The sequence below is a fragment of the Pyrgilauda ruficollis genome, unplaced genomic scaffold (assembly GCF_017590135.1).
Source record: "Pyrgilauda ruficollis isolate IOZ18807 unplaced genomic scaffold, ASM1759013v1 scaffold37, whole genome shotgun sequence".
Lineage (NCBI taxonomy): Eukaryota > Metazoa > Chordata > Aves > Passeriformes > Passeridae > Pyrgilauda > Pyrgilauda ruficollis.
The window spans coordinates 3,163,541-3,176,488 of record NW_024525156.1 but is presented as its reverse complement, the minus strand read 5'-3'; the positions used below and the strand labels follow the sequence as shown (position 1 = coordinate 3,176,488).

Sequence of the window (12,948 nt, the reverse complement as noted above, 5' to 3'; positions counted from 1 at the left end):
AAGTGCACTAAGGAACCATGACTACCTGCTTGTTCTGCTTTCACACCGTGCCTCAAACACGTGCTGTGGTCATTGCTGACGATGGATGCTGGCAGAGACAAATGTTTGCTCTGATCCATTCCTACACTCTCTGGCTTGTGCTTTGGGGATGCTGAGAAGGGAAGCAGCACCAAAGGGGAAGAAAAAAGATTAAACCATTATGATTTTTTACTTAGCAGTAACTAGCTTCCAGAGAAGTATCTTCCAGAGACACAATTTAATGCTGGCAAATGTGCAAGCCCTTTTTTACTGCTTTGAGGAAATTTGGCACAATACTTTGGTGTCATAATAACTGATTCAGTATTGAACATTATGGGGAATCTGCCAGTTTGAGAATATTTTTGATAGGATCTTTTGCTTTGATTCACATGGCTAACTTGAGAGGTACACAGGTATCTTTAATACTTTTTTTCCATCACGTGGCTAACTATTTCTTGCAGCACGTTTTTTCCCCTCACTAGAGTCTTGCTTTTTTTTCACAGCTTTTCTCTCATCTTTCAGAGCCATCTGTGCTTTCTCATTGTTTTCCTGCAAGGGCCCTGAAGAGAGGCTGTTTTACCAACCCTCTCCAGCTGTAACATTTTTTCTTGTTAATGAACACATTCATTCAAGAAAGTAGCAGAAAACAAAAAGCACTGAAGACAGGGCTACTGTGGGACAAGTTCTTTGTCAGTGTAAAATAATAAGGCTCCATTAAAGCAAACGATACTGCAGAATCCTACATGAGCAGAGCACTCCAACAAGCACTTATGTACACAGTACTGAACAGACTAGAAGTAGCTCTGCTCTGCTATATCTCATCTGTAACATTTGAGCACCAATACAAAAGAAAAAGAACAGTTATAAAAAGTTAAAGCAATAAATGTCATCAAAAAGTGACCAGTAGTAGGGCAAAGCATGAGAAGTGGTAGTGACCTCTGTAGTGATCAAAAATAAGCCAATTTGCTGAAAACTCCTGTGTTATATGGCCCAGCAATAACACTGCCCTTAGAGAGTTTAAATAAGAGATGTCAATGGAGTTGAATATGTCACATGATAATGGATTCCTGCTGCTACATAAATGCTGAGGCATTAAATGTGAAGCATTTACTGAAAATAAATGTTGGAACAAAGCCAAGAGGTTTCTTACTAAACTGCGAGGCATTTGTAATGTAAGCAATTATGTATGACAGAATGTCATATCTGGACGTCTCAGGCATTTTATGAAACATGAGGTCAAAGGCATGAACTGAAGTGCACTGAGTGCGTTACGGCACTTGAAGAATGATTCTCTTAATGTACTGAAAAATGAGTTCCAATATGTGGGGTCATTATCTCATAACTTGACCCATTATAAAATCACTTTGCTTGCTAGAAGCATAATCCTGGTGTCCTAACTCAAGCAAAGCTCTCACCAATCTGAACAAGCTACCAGGCAGATAACAACAGAGGTCTGGGAGAATGTTTTTCAGTTTTCCTGTGTGAGTAAATGTGGTGCCACATGCAGCTGAAGCTACAGTTTCTTTTGTTGAGTCTAGGTACATATGGCATTCCTTTGAGAGCACCGGTTCTTTTCTTCTACTGATTAGCTAAAGAATCATCAGATATTGATTTTTAATAAAAGTGAGGATGAAATTTAAAAAAAAAAAAAAAACAACTTTACTTGATATGGGCAGTTGATGTCAAACTGTTGGAGGACTATATGAAAATCAAATGCCTTCAGGCTTTAGAAACATGAGGAAACACTGAACCAAGTTGACTGTACTTTGGTCCTGGCAGAACTTCATGGCTTCTGATGCATTTAGTATTGCCTGGCTATCTCCATTTATTAGCATTTCCATTTACTATTTCTGTATTTCCACCTACTAACAAACCAATCATGACCTTCATGGTGCAGAATAGGCCCAGAGCTAGTGCTTTTGGATATAAAGTTTGTGCCAAATATTCAAACAATCTGATGAGTGTTATCTACATTTTACTACCCTGTGGTACTCTGAATGATGCCATTGAAAAAAAAAAAAAAAAAGAAGACTTAATATACAAACACTTATTTCCAGACTTTCATTCTGCAGAGAAATGTAGTTTTTTCCCCAAGTTACAAAAGTTTCCAAACTCACAGCATAACAGAATTAAGGCAACTTCAAACAGTGAGCATTGAAAACACATGAATAGGGTTATTCAGGAGAAAAGAATGCTTCTCACCCATTGTGCTCTTCCTCTTGTCTTCCCTGTCCTCTGTCCTGTTTGGCATGGCAGGAGTGGGTGGAGCAGATGCAGCTGGTGGAAGAGGGGCACGCCTCTTTTTTTTCCTTAAATCATTCAGGGATGCTCCTTGTGATATCTAATAAAGTTGAAAAATAAGCACAGTAAAGGATCTATTTTGTTGATGTTGTAAATTTTCAATAACCCAATAACCAAAAAAAAAAAAAAAAAGTGTTTGCTATAAGACCTAATTTCTCAGCACAGTATATTTATAATGAGCAATTATAGTGACAACTGGAGATTAAAGAATTACAGTAATATTGCACTCAGAAAAGGAAAGAGACAAGAACTGCTGATGAGTGTCACAGCAGAAATACCACTCTGGTAGGCATTTGATGATTTTGGAAAAGTGAACTAGAGTTCCCAACAATCAGCAAAGCAGAGTATGACACTATGTGTGTTGTTAAGCTTGAGCCATAACAAGATCTTTTCCCATTGGTTCCTTCAAACCTTAATTATGGTTAAATACTCCATTTGGCATGTATAGGGAATGAACTCTCTCTCATTTCTTTTATTTTCTCTCAAATTCTTGTCTAAGGACTTCTGAGAGAAAATTTGGATTGACTGTTTGCTTGCATGATGATATAAGATCACAGTGGACTTCTGCCTACTGGACTTCACAGGCCTGCTTTTGAAGATCCGTAACACTTCTGCCTCCAATAATTGCAACATGTTGGTTGCTATGCCAAGACTTCATTACTGTTTGTGCTCCTTTTAAAAATCTGAAAAATATTTTTAAAAATCACTTGGGTTTCACTGGGTTGCATAATATTTTCTGTAGCTTGTTGGAACTTATCTCTACTTCCTTTTTCTGGAAAAATAATAATAATAAAACCATGTAGGAAAATCTGTGGAATTTTTATATTTGAAAGGTACTGACAACACTAGTCAGTACCAGGTGTTGCTGAGGCAGAGAGTAATGGTGGCTGCCCACACACAACATGCTGCTGCTATTCCACCAAAGAAGTTTTCAGTTCTTTGATTTAACTGCTCTGTCTATCCCAATACTTCTGTACCTAATATACAGAACTGCAGTGGTTTTCTACTATTTCAAAGGCCTAACTAATAAAAATAAAAATAACAACAATCATATTAATAATATTTCCTTTAATCCAGAGGATTAATGGACCCTTAAAATACAACTGTCGTAGGAGATTTCATTAAACAAATAATAGCTTCACACTGCTTAAATCTACCACCAGACTTCAGAGGAACGGCACTCATTGACAGGTTTCCTTTCCTACGTTGAGTAAAAAAAGCTGAGAATAAATAAATTTTATGAAGATTAGGATATGAAAAGAGTGTCCTTCACTTAGCCTTCCTTTTTAAAAGTATGCAGGAAGGTTTTACTTTTTAAAAAAAAACCCTTCTGTTCCCACCTTTGAGGATTATGCTTTAACCACCATGCCACGTGACATTGGACACTCTCCATCCCTTAGGGAATCTGCATCCTGCAGGGGAGAAACTTGGTAGTAACTACATTGAACATAGAGCACAGCAACCAGGATGAGCTGCAGCTTCGCACCAAACAAATTAGCAAATACACACTTTGAAAAAAAAAAATCCCATTATTCTTCCCTGCATTTAAAAAAACTAACAACATGTAGGCACTTAATACTGTATCTTGATTCTTCAGGATACTACCTTACAGGAAAAAAAAGAGAAAGAAAATTAATAAAGTAGTGATTTTGATTACTACAAAGTCTGCAAAATTCAGTAGCTATGGAGAATTTGAATCATCTGGGAGACAGGTACCATCTGAACCTTCCCAAAACTTCACAAGTACAAGCTTTACTTTTGCAGCTGTTTAATGGCATTTTGCAGCTTCCACCTTCACTCCTCCCTCTCCAGACAGAAAGGTCATTTTATTTTAGGACAAAAACTGGTTGGACCGGTGATTTAAGTGATAAAGCTAAGAAATCTTGACAATCAAGGCAGGAAGTAAGGAAATGTGTCTTCCCGCTTAAAATGTTAGAGATCACTAATCACCCGTCTCCAAGTACCAGATGAGTGAAGGATGTTAGCTTGGTATATTCAAATCTCATAAAGACACATAACTGCTTTCCTATGAAGAAAGGATCCTTGTTAAAAGTCAGATTATCCTTTTCAGCTCTGTGTATCCTTACTTAGTCCAATCTTCTGAGGAACATTAGATAGATGTATGGATGATCATTCTGCTGCAGTTAAAGAATAGGCTAGGAAATAGCTAGTGCATGGCTGCAATAATGAAAGTTTGGTGAAATACACACAAAAAAATGCTTTTATTATACTGTCAGCTAAGTGCAGTATTCTTCACAAACACTATAAAAAAGACAAAAAGCTTGTTTAAAGCCAGTCATGCTACAAAGTATATAAGAAGTGTCTAGTTCAAGAACAGGTCATAAAAATTGTTAAAAGTATCTTTCCTTTTATCCCAATTTTGGTAAACCTATGAGGCTAAACATAAGTGGAAAAAACACAAAGAACATTCTGTTTCTTTCTTCCAATTGTATATGCAAAACCAATAGAACTCGAAAATAATTTGTTATGGCTGGTTGCTTCTTTTATAAAGAATTCAAGCTTTAACAACATTATTTGGAGTAACTTCCTATTGAAACTTTGTTACAGGAGCCTCTCTCTAACAGAATATTTCCTAGTTTTAGCACTTGTGCTTCACCTATATTTATCAACAAGAAATTATAAGATCAGCTCCTGTTACAACAAATACATAATTTGAAAAGATGTTCATTAAATTCTGACTATAATTAATACCATGAACTCAGCTAGAATAAAAGAGGTCAAAAGGACCCAAATCTGAAAAATAGTGCAATTTCTCTTCCCCTACTGATAAGACAATGTAGAATAATTAAAATAAAACAACAACAACAAAAACAATCATTCAGGGCTCACATACTCTTCGAAAAATACTTCCTATATTGCAGACAAAATATCTGAGCCAAGTGCTGAATGTGTTTTCCTACTGTGAAAGCTCAACATACTTAACAAAATTTGACGGCTCTAGATAAGATTTGAGAATATATTTCAAGCATAACAACAACATCATGGGGAGGTTACTTGTCAAAATTGTGGAGAAAAGAATCCTAAAAGGCCAATCCTTGAAACTTTTAATCCATAGCATTTCAAAGTCACCCTACTCGCAAACAATCTGTGGACACTCTAAGAGTGTATGTGTAAATTGAGTTTAAGTTTCCTTATGTGTAAAAGTCCAGTATTTTCTTTGGGTCAGGTTGCAATGAATATGAAGTAATGAAAATTATTAAAGGAGGCCCAAGGAAACAAAAGTCACCACTACTGAAAATTCGTCAAGCATTCAAAGACAAGGAGGTTCTTAGATAGAATTCCAGTGTGAGCTCCACTCCTTTGCCTTGCCTGTCCTCTACTTACAGGCCAGACACTGGTTCTGTATTTGTCAGCCCTTCCCTTTTAAACTTTCTAACAGAAATGTTTATTTATAAAAGTACTAAATCATCTGGTCAATGCCAGCTTTCTTTAATTCACAGACCCAACTGGGCCCAAACTCACTGCAGGTATATGGCTCCTAAAACTGAGCCTCCTTCTGTAAGCCAGAAACTGCACCATTAAGTTGCATAGTTTGTGTTTCAAAATCCAAACCAGTCTTTCCAGTATTTTTATAAACATTGCAAGAAACATTTGTCTTATGGCAACAGATTTTTCCTTTTACTATCACTCTTATCGTTTTGCCACTGAAAGGAAAAAATCTTGAAAACGTAAGAATTTTCCAGTCTTAATATTTAACATAATTCTACTTAAAGCAATTTTCTTCCCGCTCAAACAACATAGCTACAGATGACACAGATGTGTAAGCAATAGAATCAGGTCTGGAATAAGGACTGCTTCTAAGGGATGTCAGATTATTGTTGAGCATATGCAAATAAATAATTCTATAGTATATGATATAAACTGTGTGAAGAAAGTCCTTATACTCTCTTCCTTCTTTCTCCTTTTCATGCAATGTTACACATCACACATTTATTGTTTTAGAGAGGAATTGGCTAATTTGTATACAAATTGTCTTATTCATGGAAACAGTGAATGACTGCAGAAATTATTTTTAGAAGTAAAGAAAAAGAACTGGAAAAAGGACACATGAATTCAATCCCCAGCATATTCTCATTACAAAGTGGTTCCATCATCCCACACTGACCAGACACACACTCTGATTTAAGTGAGCCAGATTCCGATACACCTGCTGGCGATGGTATCATGTGGAGTCAGAGTGCACATGGAATTTCAAAAAATTTTAAAGGCAATCCAAACAGAAAAAAAAAAAATCCCAGAGCTAAGCTGTAACTGAACAAACAACAGCATCCACCCAAACCATGTGTGGGACCATCTCAAACCCCTTCCTCGCACAGAAAAAAAACAAAAAACAAAAAACCCCCAAAAAAACCTTCAAATAATTAAGAGCCATTTTACAAGAATTCTAAAAGGAAAAAAAAAAGATGCATACTTCATTAATTTGCTTTAAACTCTTGATATAACTGCACTAATCATTTATAATATTTTATGAAAGACATGTGGTAGATTGGTATGTAAGATTTATGGGTTTGGATTTAAAGACATATTACTATGACATAACTTAAAGCAGTTGAGAAGAAAATATTTTGATCCAAGAAGAATTGCTCTAGGAAAATCAGACAGATAAATCTTTCGGCTGTAGAATGGAGACATAAATCTGTCCACTAAACTTGATGATATAGAAGCTATCCTGCACAGCTGATTCTGCATTTTCACAGGGCAACAGATGCTTCAACATGCCTAGCACTAGAAACCACAAGAAGTCCCAGCTGAACATTAATGTGTCTTATACAACATTTACTTATGTGCCTAATATTCCTTGGACAGGTCATACATCATTAGTCTTTTCACTGGCATACACTGACAAAGGAGAATTCAGTGAGCTCTCAAAACTGGGCAACTGAGCTAATGAGGCTGACCACTTTAAGCTACATTGAATAAAATCATCTATTCAGCACTGAACTTCTCTACCTTCTTTCCTTATTGGGTAGTATCCTGTTTCATTTGATTAAAAGATGAATGTTTAATCCCTAAGTACACAAGTGCACTGAAACACAAGTATATTAGAAACTGCATTCAAAGACAGGAGCCTGATGTCTCGCCAGAAGCATGTCCTTACTGTGCAGAATGCATTTGTGTGGGTTATTTAAAATACTTACTAGGATACCATGCAATACAACAACATATTACCAAAACAACAGACACAGAGATAATAAAAAAATCTAGCACACTGAAACACTTTTAAAGAGGGCATCATTTGGAAAACTTTTATTTTGGTAAAATACATAGGAATAACTACACGTTGGGAATTAGCAAAGAGTTTCTCTGCATTGGTCATTTTACTTCCATTCATGTTGAGGTGTTGGATCTCAAAGCCTGGCAATAAAATGAATAAAAACAGGCTTAGCTTTAAGTAAGCCATATGAGTAAGTATGCTGGGATAGCAGGACTGGTATTTGGACCGACCAGACCTGATAGCTTGTGTAACTCTGGACATATCACTCTCCTGGGGAACAGATTTAGATGGGAGACTCCCAAGCTACTGCCAAATTGAATTAAGTCCAAAAGAATAGCAAGCAACTCAAGGAACAGGATAACCATATTTCAGTCCTGACAACACCATTCTCTATTAGGGTGCTTCCTCCTGACTTTGAAACTCTGCACCGTCCTTCCTTGTGCTCTGCAGGTGTCTGTCTCACCTGATGGCTGCATCCCAGCTGTACTCCCTGCCTCAGCTTCTGAGCTGCTTTACTGCTGGAACAACCCAGGCACTGTGTGAAATCTGTCTTAGAACTAGAGTGCAAACTGCATCTGCCTACTGAAAAGAACCCTATCATTAATATTTTAGTCACATATCACACTATTTTAATATCACATTATTTTGCATAATTTTGCCCATAATGCTTAATTTCACATTATTTATTTATTATATAACTTTGGAGTTAAACAGGATTTTATAACAGAATTGAATACTGATTATCAAAAATCAAGCTCTGACTACAAAAACATCTCAGCCTTAATAACAGATGAAAGCTTACTACTACTGGATTTTATAAAAATTTCTATGTTCTTGTGCTATTTTATTCACAAAATGAGGAAGACAAAAGGCAAGTATGTCCTTGAATACTTGGCTGATTGGTGACAGAAAGCTAAATTAGTTAACACAAGAAAGCCAGTACAAGGTGAAGGGGCAAGCTCATTTTTCCATCTGTTTTTATAGAACACACCCTTTGTGAAATGTCACCGTCAAGGACAGTTAAAAATTAATGCCATTCTAATTGTTAAACCCTTTAACTTGCTCAGTTAAATGTGTCAGACAGGAAACTATCCACAAACAAATCTGAGATGTTAAATCACTAAGATAGCTGTGATTTCCTTCTTTGCAAAATCTCATTTCTAGCTGCAGTATTATTTCCACTCAAGGAAATCACGCTACAACACCAAATATTTTCACATGCATTGAAACATGTAGACTACACAAGTCTGCGGATGTTTGCTTTGGCAAAGAATTGAACTTCCTCTGTTTCTCAGAATACAATGTAATTCTCCTCATTTAAGTCTTCATTGAGGGGGGGGAAAAAACCAAGAACCCCTCAAACACTTAAAAATCACATTTTAAAACCACCACAAACCAATATTAATTTCTCCTCTACAGAAGTTTAAAAAAAAGGCAAAATCGACCTCCAGATTTTAATCTCATATCTGTGCACATCTTTTTAGTTAGAACTATACAATTAACAAATTATCATTAATAAGAGTGTAAGATGCATAGTAGCAGTGCAGTTCATATTTCTTCTGACAACTTTGTCAATGAATTTGATATAATTGATGTCATTTTGTTAAGTGACTGCCTTTTAGAAAGGCACTAGACTAAGAATTTTATACATTATCTTTTCTTTCTCAGTCTCACATCCTGGATTGTAGGCTGGATGATTGGATGATCTGCTTGTCTGTCCTTAAAAATCTCAGGGATTTGCAAATGCAGATTTGCAAAAGTTATTTTGCATATTTTTCAAATTTTTTGCCAAAAGGATGTGTTGTAGCCCAAAATCTGTTAGGGCTAGAACGTGGAAGGTAATTCACATAAACATATTATAAGGAGAACACTATCCTTTCTGCTTCCACTAAGTGACATACTTCCCTGGAGCTTTTAGGTTTTTCTCTAGACTTAAAATGTTCTTCTGTAGAGATAGCCAAGTTAAATTTCTAGTGCTTAGCACTAAGTCCTAGGCAATCACCTTCTCAATTCAGACAAAAACATATCTGATTATTTCCAGTGTTCTACCCCCTTCTATCAGCCTTCTCCTTCCACAGGCACATAGAAAGCCTGGGAAACATGGTTTAGGCAGCAAGTCAAGCAATAGTTTCTGATTCCTTTCCGATTCGATAGGTCCATAGAATGGGTTGGGTTAGAAGGGACCCTTAACAATCGCCTTGTTTGTGCCATGCCTTCTCACTGCCCCCTTCAAATTCCCATTCAAGTCAAATTCTCTCCAGCACTTACGAACACCAGCCAAAAACCCCCAAATTTCCACAATCTAAAAGCATGAAGAGGGGAGAAGAATAAAGTGGTACAGTATCAATTAAATATATTATTAGGACTGTAGCATAATATGGCTCTACATAAAGCTATTGCCCAAAAGTGTCAAATTTTATTATCCAAAATTACAAATAGACTCTGCTATGAAGACTTGTTTGAGGAACCCATCATGGCACACTGCTTGTTAGCCACACCTGGAAGTGTCAGCAATACAATACAGCTGAGCAGGACTCAAGGGTTGTCTACTGGGTCTCAGGAGGTGAGAAATTATATTCTTATTAAGACAGGCATACTGCAAAAAAAGTTGAGATGCCTATTTCTCCAAGTGACTCACGGCAACTTTAAAGGGGATGGTGCCAGACTCTTTTCAGTGGTGCCCTGTGACAGGATGAGGAGCAATGGCCATAAACTGAAACACACAAAGTTGCACCTCAATATAGGGAAGAACTTTTTAACCTTGAAAGTGGCAGAGCACTGGAACAGCTTGTCTAGGGAGGTTGTGGAGTCTCCCTGTCTGGGACAGAGCCCCTCTGGATGTGTTCTTGTGTAACCTGCTCTAGGGGACCCTGCCTTGGCAGAGGGGTCGGACTGGATGATCTCCAGCTGTCCCTTCCATCCCTAAGAATTCCACGATTCTGTGAAAAATAGCTTGAAGAAGCAGAGAACAATTTTTTTAATTATACCTGTGATGTTTTCCCTTATTGTCTTACTTGGCTAAGCAACGACTATGCTATTAAGCCATAGAATTAAACCTGATTGACACAGCACGTATTTACTTTGTTAATTTTTTGTAATTTTTTACCTTTTTAATTTAGGATCTATGTAAGGTGAAGTTAGAAACAAAGTCTGAAAAGTGATGCAAACCCAGCTTCTAAATTAAGCACAGTGCTAGGGTCATTTTTCATCGCTCATTGAACGCCAGCTCTTCAGAAGTCTCGCTGCTCAAAATGATCTTTGTCTATTAACTTCCTCTAAATAACTGTGCCCAACAAAGCCTCATAATTACTAGACACATACTTTCTTCTTTAATGAGAGTTAAAGCTTACGATGACATCAGCCTGTTCTATTTGTCTGAGACTTGCAAGCCAGATGAAGTTTACTTACTGAGCGTTGCAACCCTGCCAAAATTCAGGGCTGCATAGAACAGTATGTTCTGGCCCTAATGTCTTGCCAGTTTTCAATGAAGTGCTTGACAGAGACCACATGTGGAGGTCAAGTGATGCTATCATGATCTCACCAGATGGTAAGTTGTGGTACCATTCCCAAGGCAGGTAGTATAGTCTGTTCAGAAACAGTTGGCAACTGAACCATGAACTCACAGCCAGAAGCAACTGGATTATTGCAAAAGATCAAGAATGCTGTTGATGTTGGAAAAAAGACTATTCCAAGAATTCTTCTTTCACATAATTCAAGGATTCAATTCTCAAGACATATGTTTTCTTGAAAAATAATGGAAGTCCTCCTGCCAAACAATTCTTGCATTTTTGCATGATTATTATGTTATGCAGGTTAAATTGTAATGTAAAGACACTGTAAGCTTACCTTGCTTGTGTTCTTGCATATCAACATATTAAACATCACCAGGTAACTCCAACTTTGATGTCAATTCAGAGGCTATAGCTACACAGGTTAGAATGCAGGACTGTAGTACTTTTGAAAAAACAACAGGAAAGTAGACTATGGAGGAACCCTAACAAATTTTATAATTTCATTCTCCAATCCCTCTAAAATAACAGCCTATCCAAGTCAAATTGTGAAGCACTCAGCACTTCATAAAGTCCAGCCTTCAGTTAAAGCAGGTAAGCAATTTAAATCACCACTGAACTGATATTGCTTCTATTTCCTGGACAAAGTTGCAAAAAACCTATTTCTGAAACTGCAAAAAAACCACACAGTGGACTCCTCTTACAATGTAAAAATACATAATTTTAAAGCAGACTTCAAAATTTTAAATTCTTCTGGTGCAAAACCTGTTAATTGACTGTGAACATTATCTAGTAAAGATTTTCTCAAAGGGGTCTTGCAAAATGAGTCTTGTCTCCAACTGCACTTCTGAGAGGCTGTACCTTCTCACTAACACAAAAAGCTCCACTGAAATTCTGAACTAGTTCCTAGTTCTTATTGGCCAAGCTTCAGGAAAAAATATAAGCAATTGTAGTTAATCGCTTCTTGACTGAGAAAGCTTAGACTCTTAAATAATTCATCACACAGTAACACCTTACTCTTTTTAAAATTACAGGAAAAAAGAGTTGAAACACTCTTTTTAAATTACAGGAAAAAAGAGTTGAAAGAAAAAGAGGGACAAAAAAGCTGCTGGAAAATAAGTTGCCTGCCTATAAAAAGAGTTGCCTAAAGTTATTGAAATGCTTTCTGCCACTCTCTATCTTTTAATGACACATATGCTGTTAGTAAATAAATGTGCAGACACACAGTTGAGCATTAGGACCAATAAAGAGGATGGGTAGCAATTTGGACTGAAACAACAGAATTTCTTTAGAGGCATACAGAAGAAAATTCTGTAATACCTTATTAAAATACAACATACCCTTAACTGATACACTTTGGAGGTGTTGAGAAAGTAGTCACTACACTGCATGTATCATTTAAGCTGTAGTTTTTAATAACTACGTTAAAAGAATTAATGTGTTTAAGTGTGCATATACCAGAATTAATTTTTGGAGCTGTTTCTATCATAAAAAGAAGTACAAATTACTCCCTTTCTCTAGCAGCTTTTTTTAGCCTTCCTAAATTTCATGCTTTACATGACAGCAAGATAAGACTTTAGCCATCATTGCACTTTACTCTTTCCTTTTAATTTGGGCCTGCATCATTTATCCAAACCAAAGTGCAGCTGTTAGCTAAATTAAGCATCCAAACTGCACAGCAAACATTATCTGATGTGCTGTCAGCTGGCTTCATCCTTGCTATCTGATTATTGTTTTGTAAGACACGAACAAGTCTGGATAGCTCTAATTCAGGTAACAATGTCATGTTTAAAGCTCTTTAAAGAATGAACAAAACACCTTCAAATTGGAAATGAATTGCTGAGTTTTAATTTCTTAGTAATTTACCATGGTATAGGGCATTTT

The 12,948-nt window shown here is 36.6% G+C and overlaps 1 protein-coding gene across 8 annotated transcripts in view; it reads right to left on the bottom strand.

Moving 5' to 3' along the window:
* COBL (cordon-bleu WH2 repeat protein) overlaps positions 1-12,948 on the bottom strand; it is a 157,907-nt gene that overhangs the window by 49,832 nt on the left and 95,127 nt on the right. For all 8 annotated transcript variants that reach the window (XM_041475918.1, XM_041475917.1, XM_041475919.1 and 5 more), the window contains one exon: positions 2,221-2,359. In XM_041475918.1, the coding sequence (XP_041331852.1) occupies positions 2,221-2,359 (139 nt within the window). The remainder of the gene's footprint in view (positions 1-2,220; positions 2,360-12,948) is intronic.